This window comes from Meriones unguiculatus, chromosome 16 (genome assembly GCF_030254825.1).
Source record: "Meriones unguiculatus strain TT.TT164.6M chromosome 16, Bangor_MerUng_6.1, whole genome shotgun sequence".
Lineage (NCBI taxonomy): Eukaryota > Metazoa > Chordata > Mammalia > Rodentia > Muridae > Meriones > Meriones unguiculatus.
This window is the reverse complement of record NC_083363.1, coordinates 9,978,694-10,003,884: the sequence shown is the minus strand read 5'-3', so window position 1 is coordinate 10,003,884 and position 25,191 is coordinate 9,978,694. Positions and strand designations below refer to the sequence as shown.

Below are 25,191 nucleotides of genomic sequence, written 5' to 3'. Positions count from 1 at the left end.
GAGGTGCATTTTCACAGTGTTGGACTTTGATCTGACACTAATTACTGGCCCTCAAGATCTGGTTACTGACTGGATAAACCTATCCTTGTGTAAATCTGCCTAAGGCATTATACCTGATGGGTTGACTAAAGACCTGTACCTGGGCAGGGCAGAATGGGGTGCCTAATATTCCCAGGCTTTTGAGGACAGGAGATCACTGGAAAGACTCGGTTGGGAAGTGAGAAGGAAGGAGGTCACCAGGATGGGTTAGCATAGAGAAAGAACCACGTGGGCCAGGAGAAAGGACTCCAAGAACAGCATGAAAAGGCCCAGGTGAGGAATAAAAGCAAGTATTCATAAAGTTATGGATGAAAGGTAGCCCAGATGAAGATGGTGAAGACAGATGACATTGGTTGGGGACTGTGAGATGGATGGTGAGGTTATTGAGACAGCATAGGTAGAAATATCTTCCTGGACCAAGCTAAGAAGGCAATTATAAAATCTAAGAGGTGTCCATGTTTTATTATTTGGGATAACAGGTCGAATAATACTTCCACAGTAACTATATGGTTAATAATAATAGTAAACATTATACAATCTGATACTCATTTTTATTTACTGCCACACACCAGTGTCATGTCCTGGCCCCCATTAGGGGACTCTTACTTTGCCACATCATATCAAGCCTCCACTTCTTCCCATGCCCCTCTGAATCCAGAGGCTTCTAGTGTAACTAAGGCTGCACTTTTACCAATAGCCTCTCCTAGACTCACACAGCAAGCTTCAGTGTCTCTCCATGACCCTTTTATGCCTTCAAAATCAGTGTTACTTGGAAAACTATTACACATTACTAAATTTGGCTGCCAGTGTACAGCCTTGATTGCCTTTGGTCCGCAGCTTCTGTGGGCTGACCCTAAAGAAAGACTTCCTGGAAGATTTCACCTCATTAATGCTGGTTGCTCCTTAACACAGCTGATTTCTCAGCCCCAGCTGACCAGCACCTATTGTCCTAGTAATGCAAAGCTTTCATTTCAATGGTTCTAAAATAAATATAACTAATGGCTCTGACAGAGTCCTTAAAGGACTCTCAAACTTCCCTCATAAGGCAAGCCTCCATTGTCTGCCTTTCTCACCACATTATCTTCTCAGCTCCCACAGACCAGTCCACAGAGCCTGAGCATTCAGTGTGCTTTCCAGCCCATGGTTCAAATACAACACATTCCTCCCCAAAACAATGGTCAGGTCTGTCACAGCAACACACCATGATCCAGCACCAATTTCTGTCTTAGTTAGGGTTTCTATTGCCATGATAAAGCACCATGACCAAAAGCAACTCGGGGAGGAAAGGTTTGTTTTATCTTATAACTTTTAAGTCCATCACTGGAGGATTCCAGAGCAGGAACTCGGGGCTCCTGGAAGCAGGAACTGAAGCAGAGGCCATGAAGGACTTCTTACTGGCTTGCTCAGCCTGCTTTCGTTCTAAAACTGGACTGAACAAAGGTGGGGTGTGCAAGCATTTATTTCTCGTGAGGTCTAAGGTCGTGTCTGTGCTTATGGTTCACAGACCACTCTTTCTGTGCAGGAATGGTGATAAATAGCAAAGCACTTAGTTCCAGGAACCTGCTGTGCTTGTTTCTGAGGGACATGATACAGGGCAGGGTGTGGTCCCAGGCAGCTGTTCCTCATGAGTCTTGTAGAAATGTTTGGATTTGAAAATGGTGTTTGTGTGTACAAACTAAAACCTAGTGCTTTTTTAATGAGATGAAAAGGAGCAACATAAGTTCTCTCTCTCTCATGAATGCATGCATACATGCACTCTTACTCACCTGGTCTGTGCACCAGTAATATATAGCTGTAATAACCATTCCAAATGCGGTTCCTGGCCAGGGAATGTCTCCGGTGACAGCATCTCTGAAAATATGGAAGGAGTCTGCCTGAGGAGTGTAGCACCTGGGGTTGATGGTCAGGTTGTCCCCCTCCACCACAGATGGAATGGCATTCATGTACTTCTCTGTAAAATTTTCATACCCTCCAACTTCAACAAATGCTGCAAAAGCATCAGAGAAATAAAATGTCTCCTGCACACCGCAGACAGCTGCTGTTTCTGATTATCCCCTGAAGTGGAGTCCACTCAAACTTTCAGGGACCTTTTGTCTCGGTCCACACCTTTCTGCTTTCTCCACTGGTAACAGGTCAAATTTCACAAAGCTTATAGAGCGAATAATTATTACACTTTTTATTATGATAGTCTTCAACTTTTTTGATTATCCAGCACTGTGGTAAAAATCAAAAGTGCTAAGCAACAGGCCGATGTTGGTGCCTCACAAACCATGCAGAACAGAAACAAACCTGATGGTAGGTTTTGAGAGCAACTCCAGGGGAATCAGCCACCAGGAATCTCTACTCTTTTGAAAGGAGCAGATAGCAATGGCCCTCCAACCAGTCTAGTTTTCTGGTGCCACACTACATTCAACTATGATATTAAAAAAAAAAAAAAAGAAAGAAAACAATGGGAAGAGAAGAAGGGAAATCAGAAGCAGCAAGTTAGATGAGGAGGAGAAATGGTGAGAGAGACCATCGTGGGTCTGGAATGGCTAGTCAGGAGTCAAGAACAGTTGATATGAGAAAGATGAGCCAATACACCTGGGGATACTGAGTATAAGTTCAGATGATGCAAAATTTATCAGAATAGTGAGGCCTGGAGAAACTATTCTTGCATCACATCACTAAGTTCATTATACAAAGGCCAAGCAAGGAACAAGAAGAGAACAGAAATTTTGGATAACGATACATAATGTACACAGAGAACTGTTTCTAACACTTGTCTCCAGGAGAGCAGTGTGCAATGGAAAACATTTCCCATGCATGATGGGATTGTTTGAATTCCTGTTGTCCAAGATGGGTAGCCACTAGTATTGATGAGACATTTGAAATACAGCTGAACTGAATTTAATCTGATGGCCATATTGGACATGGAGTATCCAGATTTGCTGAGGTCACCATACAAGTATGGATTTGTTGGGTTTGGGGTTTTTTTTTTTTTCCAGTTTTTGCTTCAAGTGCTTCTAGCTATGTGAGCAGATAATGTTTATTGGTTGGAACCCGGTGACTTGAGGTCAGGGGAAAGACAATTGTTCTCATCTTGTCTTTTTTGCTACATTCATAGATTATCTAGGCAAAGTATAGTTTTAAAATAATCTATATAAGAAGGGTACAAATCAGCCTGCTTATTAAACCAACTAAGAGTACAGTGGGTCTTTTGCTTGGCCCGCAGACAAAGAATGGAACAGAACCTCAGAAAAGCTCTTGGCAGCCAAAAAAAAAAAAAAAAAAAAAAAAGGCAAAAGGCTGCAATCACATGACACCATGTGCAAGCTGAGACTTTTTTGGGTTTGGTTTGTTGGTTTGTTTGTTTGTTTGCAATGTACCTTTCCACATTGGGGAAGAAAAAGACCCCTTTAATCTATGCAACATCATACCAGGGGTTCTTTCTTGGGAGAAACCTTTAGTCTACATAAAAATTCTCTTCCAGCATGGAAGGAGGAAGCTTTTCCCTCTTTTTTGGAAGATAGGAAATACCACTTATTTACATGCCAGATGAAGCTTCAGTGTGAAGAAAGTGGGGTCAGGGTAATCTGACCTTTCCTAAGCCACCTCAATGTAGAAGAAAGTTAAGATTAGCACACTGTTACTGCTGCCTGCCATCAAGATAAAAGAACTAACTGATGATACAGTGAGAATCACCAGAAAAAAAAAATCCCAGCCATGCTTGCACGTTCTAACAATGTGCTGAATAAAGTGGGGTTTTCTCTCATAATATACATCCCAGTGCAGTCTCCCCTCCCTTCATTCCTCCCAGTCTTCTCCTCCCATTTCTCCTCTGCCCCAGATTAATTGTTCCTCTGTTTTCCTTCAGAAAAGGGCAGGCTTTCCAGGGATAGCAACTGAACACAGCATAATAAGATGCAATAAGACTAGGTACAAACCTTCATATCAACTCAGAGGGAAGAAAAGGTTTCCAAGAGCAGGCAAAAGAGTCAGACACACCCCCTTTTAATAGACTGTTATATAAAATACATACAACTAGTGAATAGTTATCTGAAATTTCTCAATGCCTAATTCTCTATTTAGTGAAAGTTCTAGCTAAATCAAAAGGTTTATTTGAGTAATTTTTTTTTGTTTTTTTGAAATTGAAACATCATTTCCCCTCTTCTCTTTTTTTTTCCTCTCCTGTCCTTCTCCTGTACCCCTCAATGCTCTTTCTCAAATTCATAGCTTTTAGGTCACAAAGTGAGCCCCAAAATAGCAGCGCTGACAATGTCCTAAGATGACATTGGGCTCAAACCAATCTGGTTCTTACTGGACAAACATAAGGATTCCTACCAAATAAACAGAAACTCAGCATTCCCCACCAAACTTTATAATTCAGGTTTCTATTTGTCAGGAAAGCCACTACTTCCCTTCTATGCTCCTAACAGTCAGCTGACGGGGGCAAAGTGCATAGAATTCTCTATTATCTAGGAGAGACCGCACAAGCTCAATCCTACCATATAAAACCCACTTGCCTTCCTGCCAAACTGCTGCCCTTGATTCCTGTGAGATAGCCTGGCAGTTTGTTCTCCATCGGGGATTGTTTTGTTCACTGTGTAAAGGTTGTCTTTGTATTATTCGACTGTTAATTCTGTACCGGCAGATAGCTGGGTACTGTCTGGATTTTGGTATTCTTACGGCAGCATCACCTTTTGTAAACACTCCCTCTTTTATCTTTTGATTGGCTAAATCTTAGGGCCAACAGCTAAGCAGGAGAGGATATGCAGGAGTCCCAGGCAGAGATAACAACTGTGGGAAGAATTAAGAGGTATGGGATTTGCTGGAGAGACAAGGAAGGAACACTGCCGTGACTGAAAGAGTAAGAGGTAAAGGGCCACGTGGCAGATGTAGACTCATATAAATGAGTTAATTTAATCAGATGAGCTAGTTGTGAATAAGTTTATAATACATGATCATAGTCTCCGTGTCATTTTCGGGAGCTAGTGGGTCTGAGACAGTCAGGCGATAGTTCTCCAATAAACTGCTTTTCTGCCCATAGAGTGGTTTAGTTCAGGAGTTTTTCTGTACTCACTTACAATGGCCCCCTTTACTTTAATAGTTGTTACCCTACTGATAAAATACAACATATATCAAAGGTTTTTGTGCTTTTAATCCAATGCCCAATACTCCTCTAAAGTTATGAATCAAGGGCTTTCATCCATTCTGAGCACGCAAAAAGGGGGGGGGGGGATTAAATAAAATAGTTAACCTAAGCAATATTTTAAAAGGAAATAAAACTCTCCCTCATTTCCTCTTTTTAATATAATAAAGCAAGAAATAAGGTAGGCAAATACTTCCACAATGGTAATCATATAAATGACAGGAAAACATGCCCCAGCAGAATTTGAAGGAAGCAATAATGAGCAGATAGACAGAAACAAGAATCTAGGGATCTGTGCACACAGTCCTGGCTTACCAAATACCATGAGAATGAAAGATCCAATGAGCATAATGATGGCCTGGAGGGTGTCTGTGTAAATCACAGATGCCAAGCCCCCTGTGGAGATAAGGGAAACACCAGAGTTTCACTCACATGCACTGATGTGTTTGCCCTCATAGCTGACGTCTCCTCCAGCCCAAATCATTTTTTTTCTTTAAATGCAGGAAGTGATCTTATTATTCCAGCTATCTGGGAGGTTGAAAAAACTGATTGTAAGCCTCAAGGTCATCTTAGGCCCAGAGTGAGTTCAAGGACAGACAGGGTAACTTCGATTTTGTAATCAAAAATAAGGCAAGAAAATGAAAAAGCTCCTGGCTGAGTCACAGTCTTGACTTTCAGTTTTGTGTTGTTTGGGACGAGGTCCTATTCTTCAGCTGAGGTCAGCCTGCAATCTCTGTGTTGGCCATGCTGGTCTTGAGCTCATGGCAATCATTCTGCCTCAGTTTCCAATTCCTGACATAAGAAGTGTGAGCCGCCATAAATAAGCCATTTCACACCGCTATATTCCTAGTTCTCGCGTCTTTCGTTAGTGCTACTGTTGAGAGCCATGTGAGAAAAACCACAAACAGTTTTAGAACTCATGGAGCGCAGCCCACCAGTTAGCACAACCATGACTGGTGTGCCTCACTCGGAAAGGCAAAGCCAAGAGTATTACGTGTTCTAGGACTTCATGCTAATGTGAAGTCTCACTCTGCTTGTTGCCCTCAGAGTCGTTACATCCCTCCTAATCCATGAGTTGTGTGAAAGCTCAAAGGGGGTTTCCAGCCCCTCACTGGGCAGTGGCAGTGTCACTGGCACTTGCAATATCAGTGACTGACCTTTTCCAAGCATTTCCGATGGAACAGATCAATGATTCAACTACCCCATTAGAAAGGGTTTAGAGATGTAGATTGTTAGTAAAGTTAGGTTAAGATGTTTTGTTAGAGGCTTTGACATAGAAAACCCTGGGGAATGATTTGAAGTTCAGAAAGGCACTCCCTTGATAACTGAGCAAGGGAACAAGATAATTGAAGTCAGAGAACAAGAACGATGGCAGCCCCACGAGTAGTAGCTGATGTGCCTTGCTTACTAAAGCCGAGCTGATGGTCAAGATGATGATTAATTTCTTATATCTATTTTTGCCCTCCTGATTTGCTTCCTGATATAAATTAATAAAAACATTAATGAATAGTGTGCACTCTGAGGATTTAAAGTAGGAATGATGGTGTTTTATATATGTATATAAATTTAGGGGGCTGAAGAGATGGCTCAGAGGTTAAGAGCACTGGCTGTTCTTCCAAAGGTCCTGAGTTCTATTCCCAGCCAACCACATGGTAGTTCACAACCATCTATAATGAGGTCTGGTGCCCTCTTCTGGCCTGCAGGCACACATGCAGGCAGAATACTATATAAATAATAAATAAATTTTTAAAAATTTAGATTTGAGATTCTCTTTAGATTTTTTTACAAAATTACTTCTTAAGATAAATAATAAGATTGTTGATCCTTTCTTTGCAACGGCAAATTGCAGCCTGCCAGTAAGAAAATTGACTTAGAATAATATCTTACTTGCTTACACTTTAATAATCTCTAATAAGGTGCTTGAATGCAAATGCATATGAGTTCTCAGAAACTATTCTGATTTTCTCAACGGTGATAAGTAAAACCTTTAATGATGTAAAGGTACTAGGGAACATGCTGGAGGTTTTTTTTTTTTAACTTGTACTCACTGTAATCATTCACTTGGAGAAAAATAGATGTAATCACATTATAAATTTTATATTGCTTGAAAGATTTTGTTGGATATATAAGCTCTAGAGGAAAATATTAAATTATTGATGCTTTGCTTCATAGCAAGAGTGTGTGTGTATGTTTATGTACATATATGCATATGTGTGTGTGTGTGTGTGTGTGTGTGTGTGAGTGGGTGATTTTTTCCCCTTTTTCATGGACCCCAGAGAGTTTTACGAGCTTTGCTCCTTCAGAGAAAAGTCTGCTGAGTGATTAATCACACACTCTGCCCTTTCTTGGTGTACCTGTCAAAGCTGGCCTTCAGCATTGTACTCTTTTTCTTGTTCTTTTATTCTGTTTCCTCTTCCCTTTTCCCCTCCTGTCTTTTCTCTTCACTCCCCTCCCCCACTCTTTCTCCAGTTCTGCAACTACCCTTTGTCTCTTTCTTTGCAAGGCTTTGCTCTGTGGCCCAGGTTGGCCTTGAACTTTCAATCCTCCTGTCTCAGCCTCCTTAGCTCTGGGATTATGGGACATGACGCCATACATGGCCTTATCTTGTATCTGTCCGAGTCAAAGTTTCTCTTACAGTGTAGTTTCACTGCTATGCTTATTTACAAATATTAAGTAGGAGAAAAGGCAGAAGTTTAATACCACACAAGTTTTCCTTAATAATCCTCTGATTTCTCCCTGCACAAAGCCATGGAGCAAAACCATTTTTGTTCAAGTATGGGAATATATCACTGTTTTCTTAATTGGATATATTATTTAATAGCTTTGTTTTCTACAATATAATATAGGCACGAACACATATGAACATACATGTGTGTGATCAGTAGAAGGTGGCCCAACTCAATAAAGGACAAGAACACACAAGACTTACCTGTGATTGTGAAAACAGCTGTTATGGCCAAAAGGATGAAGATTGCCAGGTAAAAGTCCAACCCAAAAGCCAGCTTTATGAATATGGCTCCAGAAAATATGTTCGCCTAGAAAGAGAACAGTGAAGATGGAAAGAAGCATGCATTTCGGCTCTGGTTTCTTTATTCAAGGCTCACATGCCCCACCCTCTTCCTGGTGAACTCCTAGCCATACCTGAAGACACTACATAAATATTCCCATAGGAAGATAGTCTCACCGATCCTCCTGTTTCCCTTGCCTCTTTCCAGCTCTGGAGTAAGCACATGACTGTAGCAGAAGTTCTGGTTTCTTTTAAAATGCAATTATGTTAGGCAAGCATTTTTTTTTAATCCCAAGTATAGGATATGGAGTTGCTTTTAGTTTGTCCACAGCTGATAACTGCCTCATGCAGCTCAGAGAGGGGCATGGCATGGTCTTTGCTGAAGTTAGTGGAATTCTGAGGACTCTGGGAGAGTATAAATACAAGAGCCCAAAGAGAGAGAGAAGGAGGGCTTCAAAGGAACAGACAGAGGAGAAAGAAGGCTGCTGGTTTTTTCCGCTGCTGCCATTGGAGGTTTTCTGGACTACTAGATATCGTGACAACTGAGTTTCCCGAAGAACCCGAAGACCCTAAACAGCCAGAACTAAGTCTAAAGAGGTCTACGTCCCTTTCCCTTCTAACCATCTTTCTCTCCTACCTAGGACTGGAGAGTGGAAGGGAGATAAAGGCTTTAGGAAATCCAAATAAAATAGATGTTAAAAAGTAACATCTATACCATGTCTAGAGTGTTGCTTTGGTGCAAGGTATTGAGACTCTGCTCCTCATGCTGGCACAGGAAACATTGTTACCCGTGGAGCCATTTCCCCATCTCTCAACATATATCCTTAAGTTGGAATTCCTTTTTTGTTGGGGACTGAGGGTGGGAGTGGCACAAAATCTCACTGTGTAGCCTGGCTTATCTCCAACTCAGAGATCCACCTGCCTCCGCCTCCCAAGCAATGAGATTAAAGGTATATACCACCATACCCAGGCTTCAAATTAGTGTTAGTATTCGTTTACCAATTTTTAAAAAATTTACACACACATACTTTTCTTATTAAAATCACAAGGGATTGGTCTATTTCAAGAGATAAATGGGATAATATTTTTTTTGTTCAATCTGGAAATCCTTTAGCTGCCAAAGAGTTAACTGTATTTTTAAACCATTGAAAAATACGTGCATTTTAGCTACTGTTATTATAATCATGTCAAATGTCAGGAAAACAGTGAGGCTTAGGGGGTTGGTTTGACATCACACGGCAGTAAGTGTTAATTTGGGGGCTTATTTGTTCTATATGTCCAAAGGCTGCACCGTTAGACACTTTGTTATACAGCTCTCATGGGATTTTACTTAGTGATATAAATCTAGAATAGCTGAAAATATAGTGAAATCCCTCTGGGAAGACAGTGGGGTTACCAGGATAGTTTGTGAACCTCTCTGCATCTTTACATCAAAGAGAGCTAGCTAGTAAATACCAGACAAAATACTGTGTCAGGATATGTCCATGGGGCCCTTGATAGAAGACTTGGGGGAGAATCAACCTCAGCCACAAGATCTGGAAGACATGAGGATTAGAGAGGAAGCAAAGAGAAACAAAACTTAACTGAGGGCCTTGGAATTATATAGAATCAAAACGCAGCAGGCATTCACTTACAAGGACTGTTTTAGATCTGAAACTGGTGGAAATTTTGATCTAGTGAATATTAGATGAGAGTAAACACTTCCTCTTCCTCTCTTTTCCTTGGGCAGTGTCTGTTCATCTTGCCCAGGCTAACCTTAAACTCCTGGACTCATATCTTCCTCTTTCCTCAGCCTCCCAAGTGGAAGCCAAAAATACAGGTGTGTTCAATCACTGGGCCTTTTTAATATTACATTTATTATGCGTGTATTTGTGTATATGTGTGTGTGAATGTGTGTGCTGCTTGACTGATGGATTGGGAGAGTTGATGCTCTCCTTCCATTGTGCAGGTCCCAGGTTTCAAACTCACGCTGTTAGTCTTGGCAGCAAGCACCTTTGCTCACTGAGCCAGTATCTCCACCCCTCTTGTTAGGTTCTGCAAGGAGATGAATAAAAGTGGAATGACTTCTCACAGGTTACTGACAAAATTATCTTTCAGAAAAGAGTTGCCCAGTGAAGAGAAACTTTTAGAAGTAAAACCCAAATCTAGTAATACCATATTTGGCAGTCTCTGTTAGTGTTGATGTGAAGAAGAAGAATTGCAAATAAATCCTGATTTGCGGGAGGTTTGTTAGTTGAAGAAATATGTGAAAGCTGGAAATGGAAAAGATACAAAGAAAGTCACAAATAAAGGAAAACCTATCAGAATAAGTTGATTTCTAAATGAAAACTTTGAGAGACAAAAGAGCCTTGGACAATGCTTTCCAAGTCCTGAAAAACTGTGGCGACCAACCTAAGGTAATATTTTCAGCAAAACTATATGCCATATTTGAAGCATAAGTAAAAGCTTATCATGAAATAAATAGCCTAAAACATTTTATATCCAAAAAATAAAGCTAAAGAAAATACAGGAAGCAATAATTTGGGTCACATAGAGGAATGAATATAGCAAAGAGACTGTGAAAAGAAATACAGGGCTGTAATTATTAAATTATAAAGTGCCATTGAGGACAAACAACACCAAAAATTCAACAACACAATGGCTACTACTGTTAACTCATATTTTAGCAATGAATTTAAAACTCGATGGCCTCAATTCTCCAATCAAAAGACACAGCCTGATCAAGAAATAAAATCCATCTATCTGTTGTCTACAGGAAATACATCTTAGCTTTAAAGACAGAGACTGCCTTAGAGTAAATGTAGGGATAAAATCACTACAATCAAATGGAAAAGGGAAGCAAACAAGCACCAATATCTTAGTATCTGACAAAATAGAGTACAAACTGTACTAATCTGAAGAACCCAAAGGGAGAGTTAACGAAGAAGACAAACTATCATACTATCATAAACTGGTGCATCCAATTATATATATAAAAAATGTACTGCTGGATTTAAAGACACAGATTAACACCAATCCATTAATAGTATAAAATTTCAGTAACCCACTTTCTCCAATAGACAGTTTATACAGAAAAATAGATCAAGAAACATCAGAATAAATTGATATCACACATCAAATAAACTTAAAAGATTTCCACAGAATGTTCTACACAAACACCAAACACATTTTACTCTGCAGTATATGGAAGTTTTTCTAAAATAGACCACATCCTGGGGCACAAAGCAAATCTTCACAAGCTTACATAGACTGAAATAACTCCATGCATCCTATCTGACCATGGTACAATCAAACTGGACCTCTGAATATAAGATAATGCAAATAGGTCATGCACAGAATTATCACCCTGCACAAAATTTAACTCCAAATGGATCAAGGATCTCAAGATAAGGCCAGATGCACTGAATCCAATAGATGAGAAAGAGGGGAATACACTTGAACTCATTGGCACAGGAAAAAAAAAAACTTTGTGAACAGAACACTGATAACACAGGGACTAAGAGCAATTAATACATGACACCTCATGAAATTGAAAAGCTTCTGTATGTCAAAGGACATCATCATTCAGAGAAAGTGTCAGCCTAAAGAATAGGAAAAGATTTTTAGCAGCTATTCATTTGATAGAGGGCCAATATCTAATGTATATAAATATACTCTAATGTACTCAAAATATCGGACATCAAGGAAACAACACAATTTAATATAAATTAAATTATAAATTATAAATTGCATACAGATCTAAACAGAGAGCTGTCAAAATTTGAAATACAAATGGCTGAGTAACATTTAAAGAAATGTTCAGCATCCTTAGTCATTAGGAAATGCAAATCAAAACATTGAGATTTGATCTTACGTGAGTCAGAATGGCCAAGATCAATAAAACAAATGGCAGCTCAGCCATTGCTAGTGAGACTGTAAACTTGTATGGCCACTATGGTAATCAGTGTGGTGCCTCCTCAAGAGGCTGGGAATAGCTCTACTTCAAGATCTAGCTATACCACTCTTGGGCATATACCTAAAGGACTCTGCATCCTACTACAGAGACACTTGCTCAACCATGTTTGTTGTTGCTCTATTCATAGTAGCCAAAAATTGGAAACAAACTAGATGTCCATCAACAGATGAACGGATACAGGAAATGTGATACATTCACACAATGGGATATTTCTCAGCCATTAAAAAAATAAAATCATGGCATTTGCAAGTAAATGGATGGAGCTAGAAAAAAATTCTGAATGGAGTGATTAAGACCAAAAATGACAAAGACGGTGTGTATTCACTTACTTGTGGATAAGTCCTCAGTAAGCAGGCCACAGTCTGTATAATCACAGAGGTTAGGTAGGGAGGTATGTATAATCACAGAGGTTAGGCTAGGAAGGAAGGATGGATATCCCGGAGAAGAGGAAATAGAATATATTTCTATGGATGATTAGGGAAGACTCAAACGAGAGGTTCAAATTGGGAGGGGGAAGAAAATAGAGGACTAAGGGAAAGAAAATGGAGAAAGACAGATTAAAAACAAGAGCTGTTTGAAGGGTCATATGGAAACATAATCCAATAGAAGCTTCTTAAAATATATACATGCATGAAAGAAATCTAAATTGGGCTCACCAAATAATGGAGAAGACAAAGCCACAGTTAAACATCTCTTACCACCAAATGAAGCCTTAGTTCCAGGAATAGTTACAACTAATTGAGGTGTTAGCCAAATGGGCACCATATAAACCCCTAAACAACACATGCTATTGCCAAGGCTATTGATTGTTCTTCACAAACTGATAGTAAGGCCCTGTTGCTGAAGACAGCATCTATACACCTCACTGAACAGAGAAAAGTTGAGCTGGTGCCTTCCTAGAGCCTTTACTCCCACTGGCTAGTGTTTATAGTAGTATTCTGGAAGTGTTTGATGTACACTACCAGAAAAGGAATGTAAATACCCACCCAGCTACAGACCCAGCGATGTGCAATGGTGACCTGCTTACAAGATATGCTGGTACAATAGAGGCAGGAAGGTTGTGGGAGCAACCAGCCACTATCTGATTGGAATTAGGGGCCGGTCCATGAGATGGAACCCATGCCTAACATTACTTGGGTGTCCAAGAACCTGAGATATTCCAAGGTCCTAGGGGAAAACCAAATACTAATATTATTTTAAAGGAACACGCCAATAAAGTGAGTCCTAACAGCATCCTGCTCTACTCATAGATCAGGGTCTCACTCAGCCAGCATCAGAGACGCTTCCTACTGCAGGTGATGGGGACAAATTCAGAGACCACAACTGGACCATAGTCAGAGAACACAAGACTTTGGAACATTTCATCCTGAATGGAATGTCTCCATCAAATCCCTCCCTTCAGACCTCAGAGAACTCTGAAGAGGAGGAGGAAAGATTGTAAAAGCCAGATGGATGGAGGACACCAAGAAAAAAAAGACTTCTGGATACAACAGGACTGACACAGATATGAACTTAGAGACTGTGGGTGCATGCACAAGACCTGCACAGGCTTTGGCCAGTTAGGGTCCCAGCACTGATGGGGGAAGTGTACAAATAACCCCATCCCTAACCCAATCATCTACCTCAAATTGGTAACCATTCACAAAGGAAAAGTTAGGTTTCACCAATGGAGTCCCACTGACTATACAAATCACATCTAAGGGCAGGCCCCATGACCAGCAGTAAATGACCAAAAGAATACAAACTCAGTGGTATTTTTGGAGGTTTTTGCTTTGTTTTGTTTGGGATTTTGTCTCACAGTGCTTCATCCAAGCATTATTTTTTTTTTAACTTTATAGACCTTCTCCTTGTATATTATGTTCCTGATTTCGGTTTTATGGGTTTTTCTGTGTGTGCAAATGTGTGTGATTCAGCATCTGTATGTCTTTCTTGTGTATCTTCCTTTGCTCTTTTTTTCTGTTTGTTTTGTCCTATTATGATTTCTTAGTTTTATTTTATTTTTTATTATTAATATTATGGATGCCTGTTTTATTCTAATGAGAGAGAAAATAAAGGGTGTGGATTTGGGTAGGTGGAAAAGTGGAAGCATCTAGGAGGAGCTTGGGGAGGAGAACCATAATAAAATACATTGTGTGAAAAGATCTATTTCAATAAAAATAATAAATTTATGGGTGGGAAAATTAACTATTTAAAAATTAAAGTAGGAAAAAGTATTTAAAAAAAGAAAAAAGAAACCTTTGAAATAAAGAGGAATTTTAATGACGTATGATTTTCTTTTGCTAAAAGAGATTATTTTGGAACCATTGGTAATATCTTAGTAAAATCTTAGTGTGTGTAGACATGTTAATTTCTAAGTTTCATTGTTTTCCAGAAGAGCAGCAGCATTTTCAGGGAGTGTGAACTGAAATACTCGGGGATTACAGGTCATGGTGCCTACCACTGAGTCTTCATGTACAGGTCCCTGGAGGCTGAGAGCCCGGGATCCACCTTTTCTCAATCCTGGCAGGCGAGATTCTGAAAACTCCTCCATCTTAAGTTCTTGTAATGATTTCTTAATAAGTAGCCAGGATAGAACTGGCTATCGGGGTGTGTGTGTATATAAACAAAGTGTCCTCAGGTCAACCATCATTGGTCTCACTCAAGACATAGCCCTGTAGGCATAAAGGGACTGCTGCTGTACCATCGGCTGATCACAGACACTCATGGACAGCCCGTGTGCGCTAATTCCTTGCAACCCCACTCAGCTTACCTATATCCCATCTCTTATTTACAACCCAGAACCATGCACTCCAGAAGGCCACATCCCTCAAGAGAGCCTTTGACTGCTGCCCTTCTGCTTTGGCACACGCTCATGGCCTTTGGAACCATAGAGCTGCAGGTGTCAGGGAGGACCTGGGAGATTAGCAAGTCCCACCCATTTGGAGAACACGCAAACACAATGTCCCTGGCACCAAGTGGGGGGGTCTTCTGCTTCTGCTAACATTCCCACCTAAGGGACTGTGTAAGCAAAAGGCCATTTGCAATCCCACCTGGCAGGTACTAACCTCTTCTGGTTGTGCGGGGCACACCTTTTCTGCTTCTGTCTTTGTAAGTAGCCAGGTATTAAGATACAAATCCTCATCTCCTTGGGGTGTGGTAACTCCTGTTGCTTGGGAATCTCAGCTCAATAAAGGGCAAATGTGCTCACAGGGCATGAGGAAAGCCTGTGGCATCTAGGCCCAGAGCTGGCTTACTCAGAACAGTAACCACCCAACAGAAAAGGAACAGGAAAAGCAACTTTTCTTTCCTAACATCGACATGTGTGCCTGGGCTATGAACTCTGATGTTTTATTAGGTATTGATATGTAAGGATATATAAGCTGCCCTTTCTTTCTTCAGGTGGTGCTCAAAGGTCAAATGCCTGACACCTTTCATTAGAGATGATTTCCAGGGAATAATCATTTTAGGGACCCATTTATGATTCAGGTTTTGCAAGGGCAGTCTTTGATAAGGCAAACTCAAGTCAGTTTAATGATACAAAGTACTTCCCTTCTGGGTCAAGTATTTGATAACTAAACTGGAAAGGAAAATGCAAGCCAGAGCAAGCTCAGAGAAAATTTAGGCAACTTACCATGCACTGGGCAATGGAGAAGCAAGAGGCCCCTGCAGGAAGCAGCCATTATTACTTGTGTGAGTGATATTTGCTCTTTGGCCACACCTGCATTTTCACACTAGCATGTTCTCAGGGGTGGACCTACACTCTTGCTCTCATGACATGAAAGGCTGCTGCGCCAGGCACATGGATGGCCTGAGCATTTTCCCAACTGGAGTTTCTGACCCTGCTGGTGCTAACGGCAGTCTATGCACACCAGTCTCTGATTTTAGCAGCCGGCCCCAACAAGCAAACTGTGGACTCTCCAATGCCAGGAGGCAGGAAACTCACCAAGACTGACAGCACCACACAGTTGAAGAGGGAAAGGACAGAGAGATAGATCTGGAGTCCTTTCCCACCAAACCACTTCTTGAGATATTCTGGCATGGTCATCACCTGCAGACAGAGAGGGCAACAGAAATTCACCTCCATGCCTAGTGCAATCAGATGATTTGACATTTGCTAAATGACATCAGAGAGTTAAGCACTAAGCACAACCACTTGGGGATTCAGAAGGGAGGAAGACACAATTCCTTAGTAGAGTGATAATTCTGGAATGAATTCAGACACTAAAGACAAAATGACAATTTCTTCCAGGCTCTGATGTTTACCACATATTATGACTTTTTGCAAATGAGTCTCTGAATTTCCCTTTTCTTAAAATAGAGGTTTAGTATAAAAGTATGAATGAAGTGCCTGCCACATCACTCAGTAGATGACACTCTACACCTAAGTTTTATTCTTTTTACTAGTGATGCTGCAGTACAGCAAAAATAATATTTGTAAAATAATAAATTGTAATATAATTATAAAATAAATTGATTGCTGATATTGTAAGTACATACTTGAGTATGCATTTATATGATTCCCTTTATTGAAAATAAAAGAAGGGGGAGATAGAAAGACCTGGAGGGAACAGGAGCTCCACAAGGAGAGCAACAGAACCAAGAAATCTGGGCCCAGTGGTCTTTTCTGTTACTGATACTCCAAAGAAGGACCAAGCATGGAGATAACCTAGAACCCCTGCACAGAAGTAGCCCATGGCAGCTCAGTGTCTAAGAGGGTTCCCCAATAAAGGAACAGCGACTGTCTCTGACATGAACTCATGGGCTGGCTCTTTGATCACTTCCACCTGAGGAGAGAGCATCTTTACCAGGCCACAGAGGAAGACAAAGAAGCCAGTCCTGATGAGACATGATGGACTAGGGTCAGATGGAAGGGGAGGAGGACCTTCCCCATCATTGGACTGGGGGAGGAGCATAGGAGAAGAAAGGGAGAGTGGGTGGGAATGGAAGAGGATGGGGGAGGAGGCTACAGCTGGGATACAAAGTGAATACACTGTAATTAATATAAAAAAATTTTAAAAAAGAAAATAAGAGTTACATTAAGTCCTAAGTTAGAGAGATACCTGTAACTTTCTTTACTGAAGTACAAAATTGCTCATGACACATTTAGAATAAGAAATTCACCTTTCTCTGTTTATCAGAGTGATCGTGCTCATTATTTAGTATCTTCCATTATGAAACATGTTAACAAATATACACACACATCCCCTGTTATAAAAAAAAAACAAGAAGAGGAATTCTTAGCAGACCTCCAACCGAGAGAATCCCTGGAGAGATGGCAAGCTACAGCCAAACCCACACAGGTGTTCGGGGACAAATAAATGTGCCACCTTCTGCAGAAGTGCAAAGGAGGAGCTCCTCATCTAGTGAGATTTTTCAGACAACCATCCTGAAGAAAGGCCATCTGGCCCCTGGTGTTTGTTCAGTGTGTCGTTCTCGGAGCTAGCCAAGGCTCATAACCAATGTCTCCAGAGAGCAAGATGCACTTATTGTTCTTACACAGATCTCCCTCCTGACCAACCTGCCCATCTCTGCATGGCTCCCCTCTGTGGTTCTTGCCCCATTTATGGAGGACTCATGCATGCTGGTTGCTAAAACTTCAAGCCTTCAAATTGTCCATGCTGCCTTCAAATTGTTCATGCTGCCTTTACTTCTGATCTGCTAACACACACGTCACAAGTATCCAAAAAAGTGGCTTCCTTTTCTCCCTGTTTCCTTTCTTGAGCCTCACACGGGAATGAATGAACTTTTTAGTCATTATTTTTTAATCATTATTTGTCTCATGTGGCCCAGGCTAGCCTCAAACTTGATTGTAACCAAGCAGGATGTCGAACTCCTCGTCTTTCTGCCCATGTCTCCTCCTAAGTTCTGGTATTACAGGCCTGTGCTACCATTTCTAGCTAAGACTTAATGAACATTTGAGTGTGTGTGTGTGTGTGTGTGCGTGTGTGTGTGTGTGTGTGTGTAGGCCAGGGGACAGCCTTGGGTGTTGTCCCCAAGGCACCATCCACCTTGTCTTTATGAGACAGGGTCGCTTACCAGGCTGGAGCTTGGTGATTAGGATAGACCATCTGTCCAGGAAGTCCTCAGGATCAGCCTGTGTCTGCTTCCTCGGTGCTAGGTTACAAGCACACACGATCATGCACAGCATTTTCACGTAGGTGCTGAGGATCAAACTCACATTCTTGGGTTTGCGTGGCAAGCACTTTACTGCTATCATCCCAGCCCCAGATTGCATGAACTTTTGCTCAAGTCCATTGTCCACGCAGATGCCCAAGTTTAACTTCGTAAAATGGGAATCTAATCACGACCCTGGAATCCTTGAAGGCCCTGCACCTCCCATTTCCAAGAGGACATATAATTCTCCAAATTTTTAAGGTGTGTATGTGGTGGTCAGAGAAACACTTGCAGAAGTTGATTCTCTGCTTCTGTCACATGGATCCTTGGGACTGCACTCAGGTGATCAGGCTTGGCAGCGAGTGCCTTTACCAGCTGAGACATCTCTCTTACCCTACAGCATCTAGTTAAAATGGCATCATTGTTTTCGAATTTTAGCCATTACACTAAGTATATATTAACTTTATTTTATTATATTTTTTTATTTTATGTGTATGAGTGTTTGCCTACATACACGTCTGTGTACTCTATGTGCAGTGCCTGAGCAGGTTAGAAAAGAGTATTGGAGTCACTGGGACTGGAGTTATAGATAGTTGTAAGCCACCTTGTAGATGCTGAGCATCAAAGCTGGGGTCTCTGCAAGAGCAGCCAGTGCTCTTAACCATCAAGCCCTCTCTCTAGCCCCTATGTCACTGTGTTTATATTATCGTATTTTAATTTTGTAGAACAGTGGACTTCACCGTGATATTTTTGCATATGTACACAGTATATTTTGGCTCTCTTCCTCTATTACCTTCCCTGTCCCCATCCCATCCTCCATGGCTCTCATTCCTCTTCCCAAGAAAGGAAACACATAAAACTCATAACTGACCCCCACTGTGCCTACAGACACCTCTATTTCTCACCAGTATTCTCCCACAGAATTCTCTATTTTAGCCTTAATTTCTAACTGACCTCCAAATACTCCAAGAAAGATTTTCATCATCCAATCATCCAATCTTCCTACCTGAAGAACTCAGTCTTATCTCCCAAGACTTAAGCCAGATTACCTCTTCTCTTAAAACATGCCTGTGACCCCAGCTTGGCTCCTGGCTCAGGCTTACATCTACCATGGTGATCTTTAGGCAGGGCCACCACTGACTGCTCACCTGGTGACAGACACAGTCTATACTGGAGGACCCTATGGGCAAGCAATTTGATTTTTTTTTCTTCTGTATATTATTAGCGATAGGACCAATGAGGCCCAAATACCCAGGCTTCATGATTTAACCTAGAGAACAAGTAGATAAATAAGTGTATGACAGAGACATCAGATACTCACCCCTGCCTTGATATAAATGGGGACAAAAACCACCCCAGGAGCAGCAACAAGGCAAACGACTGTAACAAACCAAGAGCAGCGTTAAGAGTTTGGCTTGTGACCTTATGTTATGACCTCTGGCCTCTGAATCTCAAGACAAACAAAAACACCCAACTACTTCTCTTAGCACCTGTCTAACATAGTATTTTCATACTATAATATCTGACATTGGGCAAGCAGGAGATAAAGAGTTTTGAGTTCACTGGACTAAATAAAGATTGTACATCCTCAGACAAAAGCAATGAACTTGAATGGGAGAATTATACATGAGTGCCAAAGCATTGAGGATAAAAAATAAAAACTTTGAGAAGGGAATAACATCTTCAGGTCCCTTTAAGTCTTGCCAAATGTAGTAGCGCTATTAATATAACCTGGTATTAAAGTGCAGGTTTTATGCATGTCATAAAATAGCACAAAGCACCGATGTCCTTCCACAACTAGAGAAGCAGGTATAACGAGTAGTTATCATCATTGTCATATATAGGAATGATGTGAGCTTTGAGATTCAAGAAATTCATGGTCAAAGCTATAAAAGCCTAGATGTCTATAGCCTGGGAGTGATATACATTGGGTTAGAGGTCACTTTCTTCATGCCAATGGAGGCAGTCTTCATTGTATGCTCTATGGCATTATGAAATCAAATCCCAGGCCACAAGCCATATCTGGCCAAAGTCTGGGTATGTCTTGATATTTCTGAGGTTAAAATGGACAAAAACAAAACAACTTTTAGCATTGAGAAGGCAGAGGCATTGTCCAAGGCCACTTTCTGAGTCCATCTAAGGTGGTTTGTTTAAAGTTGCACCACATTCCAACTTTGTCTATCCTGCTAGTGTACACACACATATACAAAAAAAAATGTAAGAAGATATATAGAAGGGACCTGTGTGGTAGCTTAGTTGGAAAAAAATACCAGCTATACAAGCCCGAGAACCAAAGTTTAACTCCCATGGTGAAAACAAAACAAAACAAAACACCCCCCCTCCAAAAAAAAAGCAGACTCCTGAGATGTATGTTCTGCTCTCCTCCACATGTGCACCGTGGAGAACAGTAAAGATGCAGGCTCCTCATGAGCTCCTCATGAGCTATATGATACTTTCACCACATGCCCAGCTGTGCACTAGAGTGGTGTCGGTGAAAGAAGACACGTATTCCATTCTCAAGATTTTAGGGTCTAGTGAAGGGACACAGCCACTATAAAATGGCGATAGAAAGTTAGAAGGTCCTTGCTAAAGTCCCAAAGGTTTGATACGCACACACTCATACAACCTGCTCAGTCAATTTAGTATTGCTCAAATGTATATGTATTTAATGCTGACCACTTGGTATTGTTTAGCCTACGGGGGGGGGAAGCTACAGGGAAACGTATTTACACAATATGATGTCTCGCTCTGTACCCTGGCTAGCCTGGAACTCACTAAGTAGACCAGATTGATCTTGAAATCACAGAAAGCTGCCTGCCTCCCCTGCCCCTGCCCCCGCCCCTGTGAGTGCTGGGATTAAAGGCCCAAATGCCTGACCTACTTATTTATCTTTCAATGTGCATATAGTATACACAGGTGTGTTTAGTGGCCCAAGGCTGATGTTAGGAATCTCCCATTGCTCTTACCTTTATTCTTTGAGGCAGGGGCTCTCAATCAACCCAAAAGCTCTCAAGTATGGAAAGTCTCACTAATTTGCCTAATCCCTTGTCCCTACCACTGAGGCTGGAATTACAGTGGGCTGCCATGTGTCTTCAGTGTCCATGTGGATTCTGGGAATCTGAAATCTGTCCTCTTGATTCTATGGCAAGTGTAGCAAACTTGAGACCTCTCCCCAGCATTTTTTTTTTTTTTACATTTTTAATCCTTGCTTTTGGTTCAAGAATGGGCATACAGTGTGGCATCTCTGAAAGGAGACTAAAGAGCTCAAACAGGGACCAAGTGAAAGTGGGGCTTGGACTATACAAAAATGACATCCTGGTAGGAATAGCCACATAGGAAAAGAATGAGGCTACAGAAGCTCTCAAAGACAAAAATTGGACTAGTTGAGGGGGAAATAAAAACCAGAACCAAAAGAGGACATCCAATACAGACTCCAGGAAAACATAAGCTTGAAAATACCCAGACATGGGTTTCACTTAAAAAAATAATAATTTTCTGTCACTTACATGTGATTCAAATGCTGTAACAGCAATTCCTGAAGCTGCACCTGTCCCAGCCAGGCCCACAAAGTGGCCACTGCCAACGTTGCTGGCAAACAGAGAGGCGCCCATCTGCAAGGCAAGCAATCAGACTAAAGTTAGAGTCAAGAGACTGAAATAAGACCGCTGGGAAACAGGTGTTAAGATGTTTCAGTCTCTGCTTCTTGGAGCAAAAGCAACAAACGATCGTGCATGGACAAAAACTTGCCTGTTCCCAGTTATTCTGTGGCCCAGGAGCCACAAACACTTTTCACACTATAAAGAGTTAAAAATGTTTTGCTTGTTTTTTAATCTGAAGGGTGAGATGTGCAGAGTTGCAGCTAGGTGGGATTTAAAATCCAGCATCTCTATCTCTTGTTTCATATGCCACAGCACACTGACTACAGGGGCTTTGTGTTGTGGTGGCATTGTTATGTGTTCACAGCAGACTCTGACCTCTAAAGTGCAAGAGACTTTCAATTAGGCCTTTTACAAAAGCAAACCCTGATGTGCCTGCCTTAGGGGAACATCAGTGTATCCCTTGTTCTGAGTGGACCTTCAGGCTTTTAGATCTCCTACCAGCACTTGACGCTTGAGTCAGTGACAGACTCCAAAGTTCCATCAGAGGGAACTTCTACCCTCACCGGCACAGCATCCTGTGCTCATTAATTCCATTTTCCATCGTGCTGCCTCCTGCTCTTAAAGTTCGGAGATGAAGAGAGTGCTCTGCAACGGACACAGACCAGCACTAGTACAGAGAACAGAGCAGGACTGTGAGATCCTGCAGAGCTAAGTCTTTGCTATCTTTTATATTCCTCTTCACGCTCACTCTTTGTATGAGGGTGTTAGGAGTCAGGGAGGGATAGAGCTGGTTTGTGACTCTAGGATTAGTTGAGAATCATAGGATTCACAAAAAGTAGCAAGAAGGCAACACGTAGTTGGATTATGTGCCTCAAGTAAATCTGTTCCCACCATCCCCACCAGACAGTTTTAATTCACTTTCCTTTTATGGTATCTAGATAAGACAGAGTATCTGTTGACGGGAGCATTTTCTGAACACTCACTGTATATTGGACCTAACCCTGACACTCTCTAGGAATATATTGCCTGTCCTGCAATAAAACCTGGCTGAAGAAGCCATATACCAAAACTCAGAAAAAATATATATATCTGGTGGGCAACAGGCCAGGAGAATCACTGTAACATCATCACGGTGAACACAGCCTGCAATCAGTCAGCCAGTAAGCATGCAGAACAGAAGAACACGTCGTTCAAAGGGAGAGAGGGAGCGGACCCTGAACTGGGAGGTCAGAGAAAAGATAATCTCCCAGAGAGGAGCAGGATTAGCTCCGGATTGGAAGCAGAAAAGGAATTCAGGGAGCTAATAAATACTAAGAAGGATTTTTTTTTTTTTTTTTTTTTTTTTTTTTGTGAGGACAAATGAACTAGAACTGGAGTGGCAGGGCTCCCAGACCAAGGCTTTTCTCAGTCGGTTGTACGGTGTAATCTTTCTGCAATCCCAGGTTGTGGTCTTAAAGTGGAGGATTTATTTAAAAAAAAAAAAAGAAAAAGAAAAAAAAAAAGCAAGTTGGCAGGTCCCTCTGCTGCCACCATGACTTATCAATCGAGGCATATCTCCAGAAACCTCTCACCCACTTACTGGCCACCAAGTCATAGCTCGTCCCGCCAGGAAGAAGCCTCCAACGGTGCCTCTGTTCGTCTTCAGCATCGCCTGAACAGGAAGGAAGCCACTGGAAGGTCAGAAACCACAGGTGCACCCCGGATCAAAGAGACCCTCCAGCTGCTCCACACAGCATGTGACATTGATAGATCTGCCCTCCCCCGGAGAGATGTGCCTTTTTAGATAGAATGACACAGCCTCCGTTAATAATAGACATACAGATCCTGGTTTTGTAATGACTCGGCTGAGGGACCTCCAGAAATTATACCTGAAAACCCGGTATTTGTTTTAGCACATGAAAACAGTGCCTCGAAAGCTGCCTTTGGAAGAAAATTTGGAGACTCAAACTCGATACTGAAAAGAAAGAGTGAACAAAATACAAATGGCCTGAACTTCTCACTCAGCAAAGGGAAGTAATCAAAATGAGATAAAGGAAGTCCCATTTGTGTCTTTGATGTGAGGTTCTGAGCATGCTAAGCAGGGCAAGAACCCAGCCCTGGCTGTGTTCAAATGATGGTCTTCTTTGGAGAATAAATTTGTTCAGTGCAAACATTATTTATGTCACACACAAGCAAATTATCCTGACAGAAAGACAACGCTGCTTGGAAAATCATTGTCTCAGTTCACCGGTGATTCACACACCTACCATGACACGGTTCCCCCTGCAATCTCAGTGCCCAGCCAGAAATCCCACAGCATCCCACATACCCACACTCCAACAGCCATCACCACCACGAAATAGATGACAATGACAGAGATGTCAGCAGCATTATTGATGTTCTCTGACAGTGAGGACAGCTCTGAGCTTCCAGTGCTGGTAATGACGCTTGCTGTGCTGGCCATGGCTGCAGGCAGTGCTGTCCCCATTGCGAGGACTGATACTTTTTATATATAAATATTAAGTTAATGATAAGCCTCAGGTAGGTGGAGAAGGAGGTCAGCAGCATCTGTCCACAGGAGACCTTTAAACCTCTCCCGTACGTTCAGGCTCTCACCTAGTACCAGCTTCAGTGGAACTGGAAAATCAAGGAGAGAAGCCAGAGCCGAGGATGAGCACTGAAGGTGGGTAGTGATGTGACCATGCAAAGAAAAAGTATTTAAGACAGCTGTCCAGTACAAGGGCACACAAAGGGAAGATAAAAGGAAGTAAGGGAATAGAGAAGTGAGGAGGACAGGAGAGAGACAGGTAGGATCATGATAGAGGTCCCTTATCAGGCAGATGAAATTCCTGGCTAAACTCATCCCTTGAAACTGAGGTCACCCAGAATAGGATCTAAGTCATAGGCTCCATCTAGACCCCCACAGCCTGTGCAAAAAGGGCAAGCCTCTTCACCATACTACATATAAAAGGGTGTGGGTGGGGCTGTGTGGTGGGTAAGTCAAAGGGTTTTTTTTTTCCCTCATTTATTTTTTATTCACTTTTATATTCTTATAGCCCCTTACCTCCTCCCTAATCTCACCCTCTCTCCCTCCCTTCTTCCAAAGGGGAGCTCCCAGCTGATCAAGTTTCATCAGGACTGAATGGGTCCTCTTCCCCTGTGGCCTGTCAAGGCAGTCCCTCCGGGGAAAAGTGATCTAAAAACTAGCAAGTGAGTCCATGTCCACTGCAGCCCCCACTTTCCTTACTGAAGGACCCATTTGAAGCCCAAGCTGACCATCTGCTACATCTTTGTAGGGAGCCTAGCTCCAGTTCATACATGGTTCTTGGTTGATGCTTCAGTCTCAGCAAATGCCTCTGGGCCCTGGTTAGTTGGCCCTGTTGTTTTT

At 41.7% G+C, this 25,191-nt stretch overlaps 1 protein-coding gene across 1 annotated transcript in view; it reads right to left on the bottom strand.

The window, feature by feature from the left end:
• LOC110561764 (solute carrier family 5 member 4-like) overlaps positions 1 to 24,294 on the bottom strand; it is a 43,527-nt gene extending 19,233 nt beyond the window's left edge. Inside the window, 9 exon segments of the mRNA XM_060368933.1 lie at positions 1,806 to 2,026; positions 5,486 to 5,566; positions 8,100 to 8,205; positions 16,055 to 16,159; positions 19,547 to 19,575; positions 19,578 to 19,605; positions 21,732 to 21,836; positions 23,404 to 23,475; positions 24,133 to 24,294. Of these exon segments, the coding sequence (XP_060224916.1) occupies positions 1,806 to 2,026; positions 5,486 to 5,566; positions 8,100 to 8,205; positions 16,055 to 16,159; positions 19,547 to 19,575; positions 19,578 to 19,605; positions 21,732 to 21,836; positions 23,404 to 23,475; positions 24,133 to 24,291 (906 nt within the window). The 5' untranslated portion in view covers positions 24,292 to 24,294.
• Between the last annotated feature and the right edge of the window lie 897 nt (positions 24,295 to 25,191).